The sequence below is a fragment of the Gavia stellata genome, chromosome 6, assembly GCF_030936135.1.
Source record: "Gavia stellata isolate bGavSte3 chromosome 6, bGavSte3.hap2, whole genome shotgun sequence".
Classification (NCBI taxonomy): domain Eukaryota; kingdom Metazoa; phylum Chordata; class Aves; order Gaviiformes; family Gaviidae; genus Gavia; species Gavia stellata.
In genome coordinates this window covers 27,821,402-27,842,169 of record NC_082599.1, presented here as the reverse complement: position 1 = coordinate 27,842,169, position 20,768 = coordinate 27,821,402, and the positions used below count along the sequence as shown (strand labels likewise).

General features: G+C 44.5%; 1 protein-coding gene across 1 annotated transcript; it reads right to left on the bottom strand.

Moving 5' to 3' along the window:
* Window positions 1-1,408: 1,408 nt before the first annotated feature.
* On the bottom strand, window positions 1,409-12,338 carry ASB4 (ankyrin repeat and SOCS box containing 4). The gene is made up of 5 exons (XM_059819018.1): window positions 12,125-12,338; window positions 8,269-8,568; window positions 5,222-5,712; window positions 3,459-3,572; window positions 1,409-1,673 (listed from the first exon to the last, which is right to left on the bottom strand). The coding sequence occupies exons 1-5, from the start codon at window positions 12,336-12,338 to the stop codon at window positions 1,485-1,487; spliced, it is 1,308 nt and encodes a 435-aa protein (XP_059675001.1). The 3' UTR covers window positions 1,409-1,484.
* Window positions 12,339-20,768: the final 8,430 nt, after the last annotated feature.

Here is a 20,768-nt window from a genome sequence, read left to right as displayed (position 1 = left end):
CACAGAGACACTGAACAGCTTGGCTACTCCTGTCCGGCTGGGAAGAGCCTAACATGCTGTGGGCTCTCTCTCAAAGAGATAATAATAATGATAAGGACCAACAGCTTCACAGTCAGAGATGCAGTGAGAAGTCAGGAGTTAGTGGCTCCCATTGGTGGGCATGGCTCACTTCCCTTTTAACAGAGCTCAGAATTGTCAGAGTCTAGAAAAAGTGGAACAGCCCAGATGGATTGCATCAAACTAAAAAAGGGAAGAAAAATGGGTTTTATCTGGAGATCAGATCACACACTTGTCCTTGCTGCAGGATACCCGGTGTGTGAACTGCCTCTGCCCTGCATTTCATCCTCCTGAACTGGAGTCAGCAGCTTGGTCAGGAGTAAAGGTTTCCTGCAAGCAGGGAAACCGGCGCTGGCAGGTCCAAAAGCACAGGGCTTGCAAATCAGGGGGACAGGCAGGTCTGTAACAGCACAGCCAACATATCTTCATCTTGGAAACACCTTTTGGTTAAGGTGGGATTCCTCTCACCTGCGCTTAGCTGCCAAAAAATGAGGTGTACAGTCCACGTTAGCAGGCTAGGTTCCTTTTATAGTCAATGAAGAGCAGGGTTCGTATTCTTCCCAGATCCCATCCAACACTATCCTGAGGTATATCTGGATGGGTATAAGCCCGGCTGTGCAAGTTACAGGGGCATTTCTATCTGCATTTCTCAACACCAGGACATGACATTATCATCAGTCACAGTGAGAGCAGAAACAGAGACAGCATCTGCTAAAAGCTACCTGGGCATGAATATCAATGTACAGAAATTTCAGTGCTGCAGATTTCAATATTGTGATTGATAATGGAAAAAATTCTTACAATTAAAAAGGCTATTATGATGACAAAGCTTTATAAGACACAGACAGGTGTAGTGAACAGTGAACTAACATTGAATTGAGAGTCAATACACAGGAAAACACGGAAACTACTGAAATCCTGTCTGTGGTTGTGATTCAAAGCAGTTCGCCCATTTCTTTCTGGGAAAGCATTTCTGTGACGCTAATAAATGTTCTATTTTTTGGTGGTATCCTTTCTTTTACTCCCAAAATGACAGCTGAAGAAAATTACAGTGAAACAGTGTCAAGGGTTGTTCAGATTGAATCTAATGCTATCTAGCAGACAGTGGAATAAATACCAAAGGCAGCAGAAGCATCATTTAATCTAGGCTGAACAAAGCATAGAAGTATGTGCCCCTGTGTTTGTTTGGAGGGGGGGCCTTTCCAGCTCTGCCTCCCCCAGCGTGACCGACAGCCTGCAGCTGCAATTCCTCAATGCAGGGAAAGAGAGCGTCTCCAAGGAGAGCCGGTAAATCCCAGCCCAGCTTCAGGCTGGCCTGCGACCGCACAAAAGCAAAGGGCTGCACCAGCGTTGCGCCTGCATCTCCAGCACCCCGCAGAGACGCGTGGATCCAGGAAGGGAGATGCCGGTGCCCTCACTGCTGTGTCTCAGTAGATGATTCCTTCTGGTTCCAGCAGCAAGTACTTCTTCATGGATGGGGGGATGGAGAGCAAGGGGACTCCGCGGTGGCACCTTTCTGACAATATCGCCCGAATGGCACATCTGCATAAATGCATGAGTGACCGTGGTGAATTGCTGCACACAGTGAACAAAGAGTCATAGAAATCCTGGTGCCGCTGTAAAAAAGCATAGCATGTTTCAGGGCAATAAGGCTGTTTTCCTTCCCTCCCTTTCCCCTGCCCACATGCAGCCCCTGGTGGAACAAGGTAAAACACAGCCAGCCATCCTGCCCCTCGGAGGCACAGCAAGCACCAGGGCCTTGGTTGAGCCAAATGCCTGCACAAAATTCTTACGCTTGCCTCAAATATTTAGTGTTAAGTTAAAGACCATGATGAACTCTTTAGGCTTGGTATGTCTTATATCCATAAGATACACAACCATACCAAGACCCCCTGAGGTGGGGGTTCTTCTGCAGTATTAGTTCTGATCTGAACAGACGCTGCAGCCAGCTCAGGGTCAGTGCACGTGGACAAGTTAATCCCCTAAACCTCACCGCGGGGCAGCGAGGCAGCATAATGCCGGCGCTGCCGATGAGTTCGCTGGGGCTGCGAACGGCAAAGTACCTTTGGTCCTGCTCATCGCCCCGGTGGCCTTTTGGAATAAATAAAGTTGTATCCCCATGAGAAGAAAAGTGCAGATTCTTACAAATGATGTTGAAATAAAAGAATGAAATGGTAAATACATGCAACTATGCGTGACTTGGCCTTACTTTATATTCTTGCTACTTGACAGCTCTGGTTACACTTTTTTTCAGATACACTTTATGTATTGAAAAGTACAGATTTGTGTCAACAAAAATTTTTTGTTCAATTTCATGTCAAATTTGGCAAACAGCTTTGACAACAAAAATAACAATCTCAACAAATATATAGAGTAACTGTAGACTTTTCCAAATAAGAATTTTTCAATATTTCAGATTAAAATTTTTGTTTGGAGAAAAATAATTAGTTATTTACTTTCTAATCATTCTTGTAGCTCAGCAAAGCTTCTATTGTTACTACTACTGCTGCTGCTGCTGCTGCTGCTGCTGCTGCTGCTGCTGCTGCTGCTACTACTACTACTATAATATTTAGGTGAAAAAGGACCTTTAACATTTAATCTTGTGTTGACCCAAAATGGTTTCTTTTAATTTTTTTTCTGAACAAAGCTGACCTGAAAAAACAGTTAGTCTCACATTTCCTCTGGCTATATAACTCTGCATTATAATACAGATGGGGTTCCCTAAACATCACTGGTAATGCATAGCAGATATTGGTGTGCTTAACTTCAGCACCGATTTGAAAATTTTGAAAAAGCCCAGTGTTAATAAAAAAATAGTTTTAAACTGGAATATTGGGACTATGCAGATTTCTGAAGTAAAGGGAGAATTGTGTCAAAGCATGTAGTTTGTCCCACAATTTCACCTTTTGACATCTTTTCCTCTTTGATCTCTTATTTTTCATTTAAATTCTCCCTTGTATTTGCAGCTAACCAGTCCTGCTCACAGAAACCCAACCCATGCAACAGAACCTAAAGATGTATAGTCATTCACATGTAACACAGTACTTTTAAAACATTTGCTGACTTAAAAAAAATATAATTATATGCATTGACAGATCTGAAGAGACACCAATCACAGCCAGAATCTATGCACTTGCTGAGTGCAGGGACAGCTGAGCTCCTGCAGCACCCCTGACAGGGAGTGCTCCAAAGGGTAATGTTGCAATGAATATTTCTCAAAAATCTGTCTTTTGTCAGTGAGTGATATGCTTTTGTCATGTGAGTGATATTAAATGGGGAAGTCCCAAATCCTCTGAGATGTTCTTCTCTTTCAAAAGCATTCTTACTTTTCTATGTCCAGATACAGAGAATGCAAATAATAAGCTTGGATTTTACTCAGTTGCAACTCATTAAGAGCTTACCTCAAGTACGTCATCAGGTATGGCTGCTTTCCACTTAGATGTTGATTTGATGTGTTCGTAGGTATTGACGACAACCTCCACAGCTCTGGGGTGGGAATGACAGGCTTGTAGCACCTGCAGGCAGGATGCATAGAGACCGTGAGTACCACCAAGAAGCTGGGGCTAGCCTGGATGCTTGGCACTGTGCAATAGCGTACTGAGACAGACACAGCCAAAGAACTACCAGAAAATAAGGTTGGAGATGCAAAAGACACAAGCCTTCTGTACACTGCTCAGTGCAAGCACAGCAAGAAGCCCCAGGCTAGCCCCCAGGGGAGCTGTGCACACCCCAGTTTAACACCGTACAGAAATACTGGCCTAGGTCTCCAGAGCAGTGTAGCTTGCTGATGGGGGTAGCTTTATCATCTGAATCTGGAAATAACTTGTTCATAGCTAGGTTGAGTGTCTCGACACCAGGCAAAGCCATGCACAAAGTCCTTGCTCCAGGTCATGCAGCACAGGAACAGAAAAAATCCCATCATATGAATCAAAAATGCATTGTTACAGGAAAATTTAAAGAAAGACGGGGAGGTAACACAGCTCAGAAGTAAGGCTTCCAAGAGACACAAGGTCACAGAAACAACTGCTCTGCCCGGTAACTTTAGCTCAGTAGGAAAAAAAAAAGTCCACTGTCACTCACACACATGGAATAACACTTTGTATTCGCACCGTAAGATGCACATTTTTGTCCCACACAGTAGACAGGCTTTCACAAACAAAACTGCAGAACATCCCTCTGGGATAAATATCATCCTACATATTTTACAGATGACAAATGATGGTTTGGAAGGAAGACCCGCTCCATGCAATCGGAGAAAGGCGGAGGCGGGAATAGGAGACCCCAGACCTGGCTCTCAAACACGCTCTAGGAGATTCTGTTACAGACAGGGCCAGCTCATCTGGGCTCAAGAGGGCACAACCAAAAGTTTGGCATTTTATTCAAAGGCTTCTGGTTGCTTGGCTTGTTAAAACTTTTTATATACAGTGGAGGAGCTGCAAAATGTTGCTCAGGGCACTGGATGAGAGTAAGTCCTGACTGCAGCAAGCTTACTTAGTTGCCTGATATAAGAACTCTATCAGCTACTTCTGTCAGTGCCTTGGGCTTTGCAGACCTTTAGAAATTCTTTGGGAGGGATCCTGCAATTGTTTTTCTTTTTTTTCTTTTCTATCAACTATGAGCCCAGGCCCAGTATTTCCCCTTAATTTCTCGCATTTCCTGGGAATGAACCAAAGCTTTACTGAGATCCATTTCATTTGGAATAGATTTGAATAGATTTTTAAAGGTCAGAAGTGACAAACTGTATCAACTGGTCTGATCTCAAATCTTTGGTAGAGGCCATGAAATATGCATTTCGTATAACCCAGTTAAGCCTGTATGGAGCCAGGTTTGACAAAGGCATGTAGGTTTTCTGAAATGGAGAACTGAATCAGCTCTGAAAAATTAGTCTTGAACCAGCATTTAGAGTTTGGGGTTTCAGGTTGGTTAAGAACAAAAATGGGATCTGGGTCTGGTTTCTGGCATTAGCAACTGTAATTTCACTTCAGCTAAATATAGCACTCTTACAGCAGGTCGGCTCACAAAGTTTTGGGCATTCTGGGCCCATAGTTTACAAGACTCCAGCAAATCCAGATACCACCAAACCCTGAAGTTTGGATCTCTCATCCCATTCCTGTTCAAGACATCACCTTTCTCCATATCTCTACTGTAGAAAGCCATCCTTAACCTTGTGGAATTGCAGTGGGTATATCCTAGCTGCTCCATGATTCAGTAGCAGCTGGTAGCAGATGTCAGGCTGGGCAGCTGGCCGCACAGATGTCACTTTTATGATATACTGTAGGGGTGCACAGCCATTGACATCCATGATGTTTGCTTCTGCTCCTGCCTCCAGCAGCATATGCAGCAGGACGTGATCACAGTTCCAGGCAGCTTTGTGGAGCGGTGATTTGAAATCCTCATCACGAGTGTTCACTTCAGCTTTATAGTCTAAGAGCATCCGACAGATGAGGTGGTGATCCGGGCTATATATCTGATCCTTATAGTGAAGGGCCCAATAGGCTGCACAGGCCAGGGGAGTCTCCATGTAGGCATTGAGAGCATCAATGTGTGCTCCTTGTTCCACGTAAAAGGCCACGAGCTCAGGGATACCCAAACGTGCAACGATGTGCAGAGGAGTCTCCTCATCTTGGTTGTTTGTTTTTATGTTCACATTTGCTCCTACCAAAGAAAGATGACGGGAAAAAATGAAGGCAACGAAATCCTAGTTTGGCCATCTCTCTGCTGGAGCCCTGCTACCCAAGGAGAAGGTGAGGGTGGGCTTGAGAGACACAGGTGGAAATGCAAATAGCTAGGGACATGGATTCTGCATCTCTTAAGCCTCCAGGAAACCCTTAGAAACTTCAGGTTCTTGGATCCAGCTTCATATGTGATGGCTTGGCCCCAAGCTGGCAGAAGACCTTATCTGAACACCCTATTTTGGCCCAGCATGCAGGTCCAAATCTCTGTGTAAAACGCTTTTTCCTATAAAATAAGAACTGAGGGATAAAGGAGAGCTTTACTCCTACTCCGGCGAACAGCTCTGCTCAGATCTCTACCCTGAGAATGCTTCCTGCAGCACCTCATTAACTGCCCGCCTGGAAGAAAGGACGTTTTAAGGCAGAGCCACAGAAGGTACAACCCCCCGTTGCCGAAGTCCCGGGCTGAGCCCCGCGTCCCGCCTGCGGGCTGGGCGGGGACTGGACCGCCGCCCTCCCTGCGCCGCCTGGCCCTGGCAGCCGAAGCAACAGCGCCATCTACTGAGCGGCGCGGCGCGGCGGGGGCCGAGCGCCCACCCCAGCGCCCGCCGGCCGCAGCCTGACTGGCCGGCTGCCCTCCCGCCTTCCAGCTACCAGCAGTTTGCTCTACAGACATGCAAATGACTGTAGGAATACTACTGAACTCTGCCTATTAGAAGGGAGGGAAGGCGGGCGAGTCCCCGGAGCAAAGCCGAACGGCAGGCCGTGTGAAACCGCAGCGGGGCCCGCGGGCCGGCGGGGCGGGCGCCTCTGCCAGAGGTGGGGGGCGCGGGTCTCCACCGCCGCAGCTGGGTGGAGGAGGGCTCCTCGAACCCCGGGCCTCGGCACACTCCCACTAGCGTACTCGTGCAAGAGCAAGTGCACGCTGCGCGGCCACCCCGCTTCTCTCCGCGCTCACGAGAGCCCTTACGTGGCCAAACTCACGCTGAGACTGAGGTGTGAGAACAGGGAGGGAGGAAGAGGAGTCAGAAATTTCCTCTGGGCTGGAAAAGCTGAGTGCTAATGCCGTTAAGCCATGTTGAGTGTTAGTCGTGTTAGATGTCCATGACAGCATCAGCAATCTAAGTTTGGAGGTGACAAATGAACACGGGATCAGTTTTGCTTGGTTGGCAAGTTGCCCAAACCAGAAGTGGTTAAACTGCATTTACCTGAATCGACCCAGTGTGACACCAGCGAGCGGAGATGGCAGGGTGGGAGGTGCATCTTGGAAACCTTGGTGCAGGGACATTAAGCGAAACCCTGGCTTCGGCTGTTGGGTGCTGCTGCGATGTGTATGTGCACACCTGCCAAGGTTTGCTCCAGCCTTTTCCCATTTTGTGTGGAGTATCGACATTTAGCTCATGCGGAGATGCATCCCCAAGTGCTTTGGGATGAAGGGTGGCTTGTAACATATTATTATTCTGTTGCTGATAGGTGGGTGGAGAAAGCCTACAGAATACATCCTTGCATTTGCATTCATCCTATGCTACATTTTATAAGACTACATTTGACTTTTAAGCTTTTCCATGGCAGTGAATTCAACTCCTGCTGCCAGGACTGTTTGCTTTGGGCAGGATACAACTGGCAGCATTTATTTTCCTTTCTACCAAGCAAAATAATATGTATCTTTCCAGCAAAAGAAAAGCGATGTGGTTATTCATTTGGGACTGCAGATTGCCTTGCCCACAAAGCATACTTGGGCTCTGCATCTCGGGAGAAGCCTTCAATAACAACACATGTAGCAAAAAAACCCCCAAAGCCTTTGTATTTGCCATGGCACTTTTATGTCTGTCTTTTACTGTGTCCTAAGTCAGCATCCTTGTGTTAAGGAAACAGTGTGTGACACCAATATATTTATCCAGGAATTACATCTGTTCATAGCTTCATTTGTTACAGATGACCGGCAGCATAATGTATCTTACTTCGGGAAAACAGAAATCTTGTATGAATAGCCTTTTTTCCCCAGTCCCTGCATAGATACAGGAGTTTGGCTGCTGACAAATGAAGAGACACTATGAAAAACTGCATCCAGTGTTTCAAGGCCAGGTCTCAAAAAACAAGTGGTTGGAAGAATTTTACTGAGATCAAGGAAATTTAACAAGAAAGAAGAGGAAAGGTATGCACTTTCATGTGAAAACATCTCAATAGTAAATCTAGATGAAGAAGATATAGGAAAAAAAATAGAGAAAGAGAAAGCCCCTGATTCAGAGGAGCCTCTCTGCTGAGGGACTGGCCAGGCAGTGGGCTGGAGGCACTGAAATGGGAAACGACCCTGGAGTAAAGGCAGGTGGCCAGGGAGAGGGAAGGACAGATGGGGTGATGGATCAGAATGGAAGAAATTTTCTCTGAGCAAAGAGATGGGGAAAAGGAGTGTGAGTCAGCTGTGGATGGAAGGGATAAATACACATGTACTTTGACAAATTGCCTCCTAAGAGAAACCACAGACCATGCCCACCATCTCTGGGCATGCCACAAGAGACCGTCCAGAGCTTTTCCTTACCTCTCCAAATCAGCTGCTTGGCACAAGCAATGGAGGTTCGTGTTGTACAGAAGTGCAAGGGTGCCTGCCCACTCATTGAAAAGCAGTTCAGCTTAGCTCCGTGGTTGCAAAGGATCTTGAGACACTCAACATTTGCCATTTCACACGCTATGTGGATTGCAGCTTTTCCATTGGGCCGGCAGTTGATTGTAGCTTTGTGATTGAGCAGGACTGAAAGACTCTCCAGATGTCCATACATGACAGCTAGATGAAGTCCAGTTGCCCAGGATATTTTTAATTTGTAGCTAGGCAGCCAGTACCCTGTACAAAGTGAAAATGTGTTACCATCCTTGGCAAAGACTTTTCTTTGGACTATCCACCTATTGAGAATAATTGAGGGGGAAGGAAGGGTTGGAGTTTTGCTTTAATTTACTGTAATTTCACCAGATAGTTTAGTGCACACAAAGTTCTCTCAAGCATAACTTCATTTTCATGAAGCACTTTTACTACGTGTGCTGAATAGCCTGCCTTTTGGAGAGATAATTCCCACGTAGATGTACTCTGAAGGCAGCTTTTGGGGTTTTTGTGACCTGTGTAGACTCAACTAAAAAAATATGCTTAGAGCATTTGAAATGCCACCAGCCAAAACATAGGGGGGAAATGGGATTTTCAGCCTGCCAATAGCTGAACAAAGGTGGCGTTGGAATAAGAAGGCAGCATGTACTTAGGCCAGTGGCTCAAAAGATAGCTCATCCTGCTGTTTCTGCATGGGAGATTGCAGGATCTTGCATGTCAGGAGCTGGATTCAGACTTCCAGTGATGCATTGCACACAGATGACTCCTGGCAATGTGGCTGCACCTGTACACAAAGCTCCTGCCAACTACTGCCCCTGAGGGGCATGAAGTAAGGAGTTTGGATGCTGATGTAAACTAGGTTGAAGAGCCAAATAGAAGCAGTGACACTTTGGCATGAAATTAGGCTCCAAAATGTTTGAATTTGTCTCTGAAAATTTCACAATGAGATATATATATATTTTTACTTACAAACAGGTGTAAGACCAAATAACTCTTAAATATTTGTTCCCAAAATAGGACTACATGCTTAATGACTGCACAGAGACAGTCTCAGAAATGATTACTATAATAATTTGTTTAAAAAAAGTAAAACACAATAATAATGTGCAGAAGGGCGGGAGAAGTCTAAAACGTCTTCTTTTCTCTTTATTTTTTAGATACAGCAGCTGAATTGTAGCTAGAACATGTCTGTAAAATTTTCTGCATCTAAAGATGAATAATGAAGTAAAATTAATTCAGGCCTTCATTTTTGAATCTCCAGTTGTATATAGTTTTTCAACAATAATGTCATATAGATACAGTTTTTACAATATTCGTGTGTGTTGATTTGGACAGAAAGAAGATGAAGAGGAAGGCAAGAGGAAGATAGAAACAAAGAGCTGGTGGCAGGGAGAAACTTGGATTAAAGTTCTTCTTCCCTCCTAGTTAAATTGCAAGTATATGCTGAGGTAGATGCCAGTAATGCAGTTCTTGTACGCCTCTGAAAAATGCTAGATTTCCACCAAAAGCCTATAGTTATAAAATGGACAGTCATGACAGCAGCTACACCTCCTGCATTGGCATGGCTGAAGTGACTTGCTCCTGACCAATATAAGCATTTACTAGTGTCAGCGTGTGCGATGTCAGGGGTGAGAAACTGTCTACAGATCGCGGCACCCAGTCTAGGACCAAACCCAGTCCCCAAGGAACCCACACCTCGAATGGCAACAGCAGTCAGCCCTAAGGCACCTGAGTGCCCGAGCGGGGCGACAGGCTCCTCTGCAGCCGCTCAACCCTCTCTCAACCCGCTGACTATCCAGGTTACAATGGCAGCTTCCAAGACAACCTTTTCATCATATGCCCCCAAACGGGGCTCAAAGTAGGTGGGCTATATCCCAGAGTCTATGTATATAGCAGAACAAATTTCTTAAATCAGCTCCCCATCTGAACACACATGCAGCATTCCCCCTTGTTACCAGTGAGCTGTGGAGCACTGCTGGCTTATCCCACACAGAGCTGGGCCTCACATTTATGGCCAGATGTGAGTCATAAATGATAAGTAACAGCAGGAAAGTGATCCTTAAAAGCCAAGTTATCACTTTTTATAGCCACAATTTCCCTGCCTGAGACCACCATTTATTTCCTTTGCATGTGCTGCTGCAGGTGAGCTGTGCTCAGAAATCCTGAGGGAACATCTCCCATGTCCTCTGCCCAAACCTGCAGACGTCTCTGAGCCCAGAGGGACGGGGAGCAGGCACTGAGCAGGAAGCAGACATGGGCTCCATGGGAGGCCTCGTTCCATTTGCCTGTTTCTTTGGGTAGAAACATGAAAAAGCCATGGCGCACGCAAGGTCAGTGTCCTTGGGAGCTCTCAGCTTCTTTGGAAGAGAGGAAGCAAAGCCACTCTGTTATCCATGGAATCTCCTTTTCACTTCATCGCTTAGGGCTGTGGCAAAGCTCAGGCTGTCCAAATGGTGGGGCTTAATTTTTCTCCCCTCTCCCTCCTCAAAGAAATCCCTCTCTCAAATCATGGTTATCTGGGGTTCAGAGTGAAAGTAGAATTTGCACGTAAGTTGGTAAGAGCACCTTCTGCCTTTCAGACAAAAAAAGTGAATACACTGCTGTGATCTGCTGTGATTTAGGCCAAAGGCTGCATTTACCTCTCCACCTTTTGGAGAAAGGAGAGACTTCTCCAAAAGAGACAGGTTAATGCTTGCAGTCAAATGATCTACAATTAAAAATTATGCGTTAATCCTGTAGTCTCAAACCACAACCAGAATGCATCTCAGTCTGCTGAGGACAGAAGAAAAGGTATTTTAAGATACATTCGTCACTGTGTGGGTTAGTTCAGACACTGTCCGCAGGGGAAGTATGGCATGACTGCATCATCCTCACCCAAATGAAATCAAAAGAACAGGAGCCAATCATTAAATAAGAGGTAAACACAGAAAAGGAGAAGCGGTGGGATATTGTCCCTTCTTTATGCCATAGAAAAGAAAGTACATTTGTTGTGCTGCTGAGACTGGAGATGGTTATCTCCACATATGATTAACTTCTGGCAAAGGCTGAGCATTACTGTTTTCTAGAAACACATGAAGAGTCTGTTAGCAAGTAGGTCATGAAGTATGTTGATTTTAGCAGAGAGCAAACTTGTTTTATTACTTTGAATTTTAAGTTTTTGGAAATTCAACCAGTGTCTGGCTGAGAACTGGTTTGGGTTTTCTACACTGCAAAACAGATGTCTTCTCTGGTGTGTTTTCCAGATGATTTTTCTGTTTTGATAAACTAGCACATCCTCACTTTCTGTCAGTTTTAAAAATAAATCTCCCATCCAGCAGCATCCAAGGTCCACAGGATTTCCTTAGCTCTCCTGAGCTAGGGAGAATTCACTCTACTACTACTGTAAACTGAAAATGGAAGAGATTTAATATTTTCTGTTTCTAAATGGTCTGTATATGTGACTGGGTACATGCAAGAAATGTATATACCACACTTAGCCTGTACGTGTCTATTCTGGGTTTTGCACCCAAGTTCTCTGCAAGGAAATGGCACAGGACTCCTCTTTCTGGACTCCCCTGAAGCTGCAGCAGCTGCCTCGGCGGCACGGAGGCTCAGGCTGGTCTCTGGCCTGCCCTCCACCAAGCCCGGTGGCTACAGCTGATAAGCTCCCCTACTACGGTGACCGCAGCCGTATGAACCTACTGAGCCATTACTGCCTATGAATCAACTTATGCTGCAGCTTCAGAAGAGACAAAAGGCCACAGTTTCTTGAAAATCCCTCAAACCCATCTACTTCGTGGCTGGTGAATGCTGCCACATTTACCTTGTTTGTAGGATGCCAGAATCAGGTTTTCATCTTCCACTTCAAACACCGTGTCCACGTCTATTTTCTTTTGGCTCAAGAGCTCTTCCAGTGTTTCAAAGTCATTGGACTTCAGGGCTTCGAGAAAAGCCTTTTTCACCAACTTCGCAGCTGCAGCTCGAGTAATTTTCCGCTCTGTATTGTCTCCCTCTTCGTATGTCTCCTCCAGATCCATTTCCAAACGTATTTGTTTGTGCTGTGAAGAGGGGTACACTGAGGTCCCTATAGCACAGTTGCATGCTGAAGTTCCTGAAGACCAGAAGGTAATTTTATCACTCGGTCATGCTGATCTGCTTGTTCTATTTATATGAGGAGCATTTCAGGCATCGAAATGCCACTCTTAGATATCACCTCACTCTTTTTATGAAAGCGAGGACAGACACGCTAGCAATAACACCAAAATAAGAGTTATCTCCATGGGCTTTAAACACATTAAGCTTCATTAACCACATGGTTACCCTCTGCTCCTGCCGCACACTTAAATTAAAAGACAGTAGTCCTGGGTGTTGTTTCTCAGCTGGAGAAGCACTCACATTTCCTTTCATTTCCTTTCATTGTTACCATTGCTGATTTATTGACTGCAGTGGAATGTGATGCTCTGTCTGCAGATGCCTTGTAATTAGTGTGTTTCAGGGGAAAAAAAAAAAAAAAAAAACAAAATCCCCAAGGCACTCTTCCTGTGGGAGGTAGCTCACTCTTCCCCAGGACAGCATTCGGCATGTTGGTCCTGCTTTCATTCCTCCAGCCATCAGGCAGGCCTCCACAAGAGCCCCCCACCACGCAGGTCTCACAGGTGCCCTGATCTGTAAAGGCCCAGGGGATCATTGTGTCAATCTAGCCCAGTCTCCTGTATAATACCCTGAGCAGCAGGATTTCCCTAGTTTGCTCAGGGGCACTGCCACAAACAGTGCTCCCAGGAAGGAGAAATCTTGGGATGAGGGGGCTGCAGAGCTGTACAGCCATGTTTTGGGCTGGGGGACCTCACACACCACAGAGGATTTACACGCGAATTAACTCACGTGCAAGCACAGGAGGCCACATAGGTCCATAGGCTCTTCTCCTTCCCCCTGCACACTCTTCATCTAAATTCAGACCATTCCCTACACCCCAACTACTTTTCCCTCTCCCTCACAACCCCATCACCCACTGAACGCTTCCTCCTCCCTCCCTTTTCCTTCTCTGTCGGTCATGTCCCTGTGTAGACAGCAGTCTGCAATGATGCAAACCCACACCCCCACACAGCACGAGCTACTGGCACGCATCAGGTAGAAGTGGTTCACACCTGCATCCAGTTGGGCTGCTGGATGAGACCATAGCTAGAAGGACACTATCCACCCACGTTTAAAATCACACAGCAAAGCAGACATCACCACAACCATTAAGAAGAAATTTTCATGTTTATCCATCCTGGGAGTTTGGATGCCGATGGGGAAATGTGAGCCAGGTGATACTGGAAGTTGGAGCAGCCTCTGTGTTCGTAGGGTTTCCAGGGGCCAGGCTCCTCAGGCAGCCCCATGAGGACTTGCAGGACCCCTGTCCATGGGAATGGTCACCAGTTCTCTCCTAGAGCCAGTGCTCAACAAAGGTGTTACAGGACAACCGTACATGGAGAACTGTGAAATTTGTGAGTGCCTTCTACCTGTGTACTTTTGGATGAAGAATACTTTCTAAAAACTACTTCCCTGAGGTACTGCACTTTGTAATAGACATAATGAGAAGGAAAACAGCTTGCCCTGGTGCTATAGGTCCCAGGCAGCTCATCTGGGTATTTCTAGGCTTACTTAAGAGAAGAATCAGCATAAGGCTCTCCATACCTTTACATTCCCTTCTACGTGACTGCCTCCCTCTCACTTTGTTACTTTCAGTAGTGGATGACTCCACTTCATGCTTTAAAAAAAGCATTAATACTTGTCTGGCATGAGCAGAGGGACAAGATGTGAACTCCAGAACTTACGGGCTTCTTGTTACCTGCACCGTATTTTTTAAACCACTGTTTTCCAGAAAAGTCATGGATGCACAAGGCACTGATATGTGGCTGCAATGAACTGTTCACCTCAGCTACACTTTTCGATTTGAAGTGGACTAGCTGTTCAGCTATAATCTTTTATAAATAGTATTAGATGACACAAGGACATTCAATCTAGCTGTATACTGAAAGGATCATGCCAGCACATCTCCATGCTGGTCTGCTGCTTGAAGGTTGAGATGCACAAGCACGTTGCCATAACAGATTACTGCACATCTGCTGATCCATCGTACTTGCTCTTGGTTGACAAGCAAGGTAAAGTAATTTGTGATGGCTTGGCCCACAGTGAAAAAGAAAGCTGATTAGAATTGCCTCACATCTATCATGGTCCAAGGGGATGCACAGGGACAGCACCTCAGACCAGATGATGCACTACAAATTGCTCATCTTCAGTAATCTGTGTGGCCCTGCTCTGACTCTCATAGAAATATTTCTTAATATTAATGAGCTTAAAAGAGAGAAAGGAAAAATTATAGATACCTATAGCCTTTATAGGTAGTGTTTTCCTGTAAGCTGAATTTGGGTCTTATCTTGAAAAACCTACTCATATGTGTGCACTGGTTGTTTCAGTACAATTACATACGAGAATGAGGAAATGGTTTTGTGTTTTACATTGACAAACAAGCACAAAAAGTTAGACTGACTTTTTAAAGCATGACATAAGAATTTTTATTAATTTGCTTGTAGTAAAAAAATATATTTAAGAATATGTAAATGCTGTAAGTCATCGGTGGGACAAAGGAACCAGTTTTTACTATGTATCTAAATTTTTGCTATCCATGTAATTTCCTACAGACTTCTCCCCCACCATACCACAAGGTGGCAGTTTGATTTTGAAAGTCAAAACTGATGTCATCCAAGCCCCAAGGCTGTCAAATATTCTGAACATCTCACTGTGAAACAACAGCTCATCACTTGTTTAATATAAATAACAGTGCTAGTATTTACGACATTTAGAGGTTAGACTTGAGGCCACTGTGATGGGCACTGCCTACTCACACACTGTATCCGCTAAGAAAACCTGGTTTCCACATTTAGGATCAATTACCTAAATTACTCAGCTAACACAAAGGCACATTTTTGCCAGGGAGAGAACTCCTGCCCCAAGCTTTCCTTCTGCTCTACACAGTGCCACACAACAGGCTCCTGTTCACAGGACAAGCCGCAGGCACACGAACACCTGCGCTTCATGAGGACGGGCTGGATCTGCCCCTCATAAGTGGTTACAGCAGGTCTGAAGAACCGGGTGTGAAGGGGCCCAGCGAGACAACGCTCTTGGGGTGCACACTGATTTCCACTTCAGGCGATGGGACTGTCGTCACTGGCTTCACATGGGCTGCTGAGCACCCCCTCCATCAGGGTTATCACAGGCTTGTTCCGAAGTCCACTGAAGTCAAGGGGAGTATTTCCACTGATGTCAGTGGGCCATGCCCTTCCTAACGTTGGGCACCAAGCCAGGGAAAGCTGCCTGGAGGTGAGTGCATGAACACCATCGGGATGGTGTTACGAGAAGGGTGATAGGTGGCACAGGAGTTTGTATGAAAGCCAGTGTTGTGACTGCTCATAGAAGACAAAGACAGCCTTAAGGAGAAAATAAGAAAGGAAATACTGGCAGGCTATGCCGAACGCATCTCCTGAGGAGCCAGGACCCCTCCATTGGTGCTTGCTGATGCAGGGCAATGATCTATTGGCAGCTACATAACTCACAGCAGTGCTGGGAACAGCTTGAGCGGAGTTTTGGAGGTGAAAACCGACATCCTGAACTTTACGCTGGGGCAGGCAGAAAGCCAGCAAAAGGAGAAATGCTGCAAAAGAACACATGCAACCGAATGCAGTGGAGGAGTTGTTCCTAGCCGCAATAGAGAAAAGCTTGCCAGCTCCCTGCCAGCTAGCCTGTTCTGCAGCAACCCTGTCCCAAAGGCAGCGCTGGGGGGGTGGTTATGGAGAGCAGTAATAGATGCCGGGTCACCTACCTGCAGCTTTAGTGGCGTTGTTACAAATGTTCTCCCTCCACCACTTACAGAGGGGACCTTGAAACATCGCCTGCAATCTCCAGCTCTGAGCCTTGTAGTAGCATATCGGCAGGCTTGGCTAGTGAGGTTTCAACTCTGCCCTCTCCTTCCCTCAGCAGGTCGCTGGCTAAAGCGGGTTGCTTAAGCAGTAGCAACACAGCCTCTCTGAGAAGATGTCTCTCCTGCTCTGAAGCCTTATGTGTTAAGGAGGGAAATGTACTGAACATCAGATGTGTGGGCCTGAAGCAAAAAACAGATCCTTGAGTTAATCCCACACTTTCATCTCTTCTGAACAGTGCACGCTTGTAAAAATACTGTTGCAGTACTGATCTGCAATCCCCTTGCTTTGCTGGGGCCCTTACAGCATCTGCAGCATCAGGCCAAGTCTGGCACGCTACCGCTCACTCTGTGGGCAGTATTGCCTTGTACATCCCTTGTGTTGCCAAGTATATCCCTTGTTTCTTCTTGACAGCTCTCAGTTCCCAAGCTGGATTAAGCACAGCCCTCTTACTTATTCATATCACACATCTTTTTGCTAATATTAATATTGACTTTTTTTCACTGCTGTACATCTTTCTGCCTGCTTTAGCCATCATTATATTTTACCTGATTTTCTTCTTCCAGGATGCTGACTCTGAGTGTGAAGATTACATAAATCTTCCCCATGCTTCTTGCTTTATTTCTTAGTAGGAAAAAAGCTCTTTAGCTGTGCCAGGTGCAAACTGTTTTCTCCAGGTGCTCAGCTGTAAATCATCTTTTGAGAAAAGTCCTCTCTGTAAATTCATCCCTGTGGCTGGTTAACCTGAAACCTTCTTAGTATTGTTAGTTTGGCATCCTCCTCTTGTTCTTTGTTGTATTATTTCACTTTTGTTCTCAATTGCTAGGAATGGGGAAAAAAAATAGTCCCAGATCCTCAAAGGCGTTTAGATATAAAACCCCCAAGTCACTGGAAGTCAGATTCCTAGGAGCTGGGAACCTATGTATCTGTGAGAGTCTGGGCCTTCTGTTTTTGTTTTCAGTAAAGGAAGCATGATTTAGAAATACGGATCAAGTGAGGTGCTTAAGTCTTAAGATAAATGCGTGTTACGAAACCAAAGGTTGATGCCAGCAATCCTGAATTTTGTTCTCATGGAACTTCATGTCTGAAGACACAAATTAGTACTAAGGTAATATAAATATTAGTTTGTCATCCTATGAAAAGTGTGCACAAAATGCACTTATTCTGCAAAACAGTTAAAACAAATACCATATTTACTGAGATACAACGCTTGTGGGTTCTCTTCGATTCAAAGGGCATGAGTGTTGTAAACAGGATGCATGTACACAGACAGAAATTAAAATCAGGTGGACGGTATCTTCAAGGCATGGAAAACCCAAAACTTTATCTATGCTTTGTGGAAAATGCTTCTCTCATTTTTTTGCAGCTTGATGTCATAGTATCTGACAGCATTTAAAACAGTGGGATTTTGCAACCACACTTAAAATGTGAATCTCTTCCACTTCTTTCCTCCTGATGAAGTGAAGCATGGACTATGGGTTTAAATGAAGCCTGTGGAAAGCAGTTCTTTAAAGACAAGTGTTCCTTCACAGCAGCGAGACAAAAATAATTCATTGCCCATGGAAAGGGCCTTGCAGGCGGCTGTGTCTCTCCTACCCTCTCTCATGCCCGGCTGCCTGCTCCCCGGCCATGCTCCCTGGCCAGGCTGGCCGGGGCTCAACTCCGACAGTGGCTGGCCAAAGATAAGATATTCCTGTCAGGCTCTTCCCAGCAACTTTTGCCTTGCCTGCCGAAGTGAAATTTGTGCAGAGCTGAGATGGTGTATGTGAGATGGTTCCTATATATTAAATTGGTTCCTATATATTAAATATGTATCAAATAAAGTGATGGGGGTTTTAGGATAGGCAAACAGCCAAAGTGTGAAAGAATCTCCAGTTTTGCAACTGTTCTAAAATGCCAGTCTTTTTGGATCAAAATACCAATCAATGTATGAAGGAATATGAGCACATTCAGCAGAAGCTGTACTGCTATTTTTTGAACAGCTGTGAAGCAGCCTAGGAATAAGACTATTCCTGCGCTGAAGGACTAAATTTGAAGCGATGCCAAAATAAAGCATGTGGAAAAATCTGCCAAAAGAGGGGAACGTGTGGAGAGGGAAGGTGAGATACCATGAAATAGGCTGGATGCAGTGGTGAGGCAGACAGGGACAGTGCAGGTCTGTGGTGGCTCCACAATCACTCTGTGCCAGTATGATTGTGCCAGCGGTTTCAATGAATGTTTTCAATCTCTGCTGTTGCTCCACTGTTCCCTTTCCTGATAAATCAGTCACTGATATACAGCAGTTGTCTGTTACATTTCTAAGCAATATAACCTGTTAAGTTTGCTCCTTCGGAGTATTGCCATCTACCTTCCCTCAATGTGACAGACCAAGTCCTTGGGTGCAGAAGTTACAATATAGTTATGTTAGTCTAAGTCAGAATGTGCATATTAGATGCTGGTTTTATTGCTACAGTACTGGATAAATCTTGCTCCAGCTGCAGGAATTCCAGCTCTAATTGACAGACATCCAAAATCTGTGTGACTGATGCAAGGCTGGCTTGGCCTTGATGCCTTTGTGAGGGGTGCAGAGCAAAGGGGGTGAGAAGTGAATTGCCTCCATCAGAGTGGAGGCTGTATGAACAAATTCTTACGTCGCAGAATAGAGCTCAATGTGTTGATTCACCAACCCGAGACCATTAGTATAAAAGCCAAGAAAACAAAAGCAAGTATTTCTCATTTAAGCTTACAGTTGCCTTGATTTATACCAGTTATTAAAAGACTCCCTGAGGAAAGAAAATAACTAAGGTTACCAATTACCTCCTGAGCATCTGTATGACTGAACCAGTAATATGGTGAAAACATCACCATCTTATAGCTATTTATATTTTGATTCTCTGTGTATTGGTGTTTCTAACATTAAATATCATAAAATTATATTCACTTTAATGAGATCTGAGTTAATTTACTAGATCTGTATAGAAAAATGTGCTTGCAGTATTAAAAGCATTTTATTTCCATTTAAAAATCTGTTGCCTTAGTGACCAATCACAACTTTCTCAGTAGCTTTGTCTAGGAATTGGATGTAGGCTTTATTTTTGCTTTATTTTTTTTCTCCTTCATTCTCTGGGCCAAGTCCTTGTTTAACTCATTTTTATTCTTTTTATAGTCTGTCCTTTTCCACCTATATTCTCAATTAAGTCAGTAATAGTTCTGATTAAGTTTAAAATAAAGATCATGACTTGGGCTCTTCCTTTTAAATAATTATGCAAGAAACAGGAAAATACAATGCTGCACACTGTGGGCCTTCTTTATCGTCAGCAGATCACCCAGACCTAATATAAGGAGGAGTCCTGAAGTATCAAAAGCCTTGGGAGTCTGATACCTTTTAGTATCAATATTATCATCATGTTCAAGATATGGTGAATTGCATCTACAACTGAAAAGCTCTTGGAGAAAAGCCTTGATATTTCAAGAAGATTCTTTATAACCAAACCTTTAAAAAAATCAACCCACTTATCACTCTGTTGCAGCCTAAATCTTGTCAATAACGTACCTGCTTCTGAGAAATAGTAAAGTGGTGTTTTTATTCCTGCTTGAAATATATATCTTCTCCAAGAGAAGAACAGGCTAAAGAGCCTGCACACCACTGTATCCTCTCCTCCTGAGGCTGGTGGAAGATTTTTGCACAGGGAGAGGCAGTGAGAACATTTCTGAAGCAAGGATAAGTAGGCAGGGGAAGATGCAGTTACTCATTTTTGCCATCACCTTTCGTAAGACCAGACTTTTGTTTCCTTGATAGGCACAGAGAAGTGTAAAAAACCTATGCAAAGATAGATACCAGCCAGAGTGAGATAGTTGGAAGATTGTGTGACTCTTGCAGCACGACAATGCTCAGATCAGACAAGAAAACTTTTTTCCTCCTTTATCCAAACATAGATACCTACAGTGTAAACATCTGCCTCTTGAGCTTGTCACATCATCTCCTGGGAGAGTCTGTGGAGATGGCTGTAGGGTGCAGTTTCACTTTGAAGATGGAAATCAAAACCAGATGAGGCATACTCTAGCAATATTAATTTTCCTTCAGTAAGTATAAAGTAAGCCAAATACAATCTGGTTCTGTAGGAGGATACTTTTAAAAGGAAATTATAGATATTTGTCAAAGGCAGTAATTTAATCAATATTTAGTTTAACCAGTTGATTTTTAGAACATGTTTAGTAAAATTATACGGAAATAAAAGTTGATCAGTAAATAAGGTATGTGCCATGGTGATATTAGAAATGACTTTCAAATACTATGAAGAAATAGAACATTATTGTTTTCTTTTATTATGTAAATTTATTGTTTATCTAACATTCAAATCAAACTCGTGATACCAACAACTGTTGTGCTATTCAACAGAGGAAAATGTTTTCCTTAATCCATCCAAATGCTCATCACTGAGTGAACGGCAAGTACACTGAAGGAGTTAGTCATCTTGCAGATGTGCCTGATTCGTGGAGGACAGGTCTGCAGAAGAAATCAGAGAATCC

Excerpts from the sequence above, each read along its gene's own strand:
- ASB4 (XM_059819018.1), bottom strand. The coding sequence starts at position 12,338 with ATGGATCTGGAGGAGACATACGAAGAGGGAGACAATACAGAGCGGAAA. Across the intron at positions 8,569-12,124 it reads TCTGGCATCCTACAAACAAG|GGTACTGGCTGCCTAGCTAC; the intron begins GTAAATGTGGCA and ends CACTTTGTACAG. Across the intron at positions 3,573-5,221 it reads ACCCACTGCAATTCCACAAG|GTGCTACAAGCCTGTCATTC; the intron begins GTTAAGGATGGC and ends TCCTGCCTGCAG.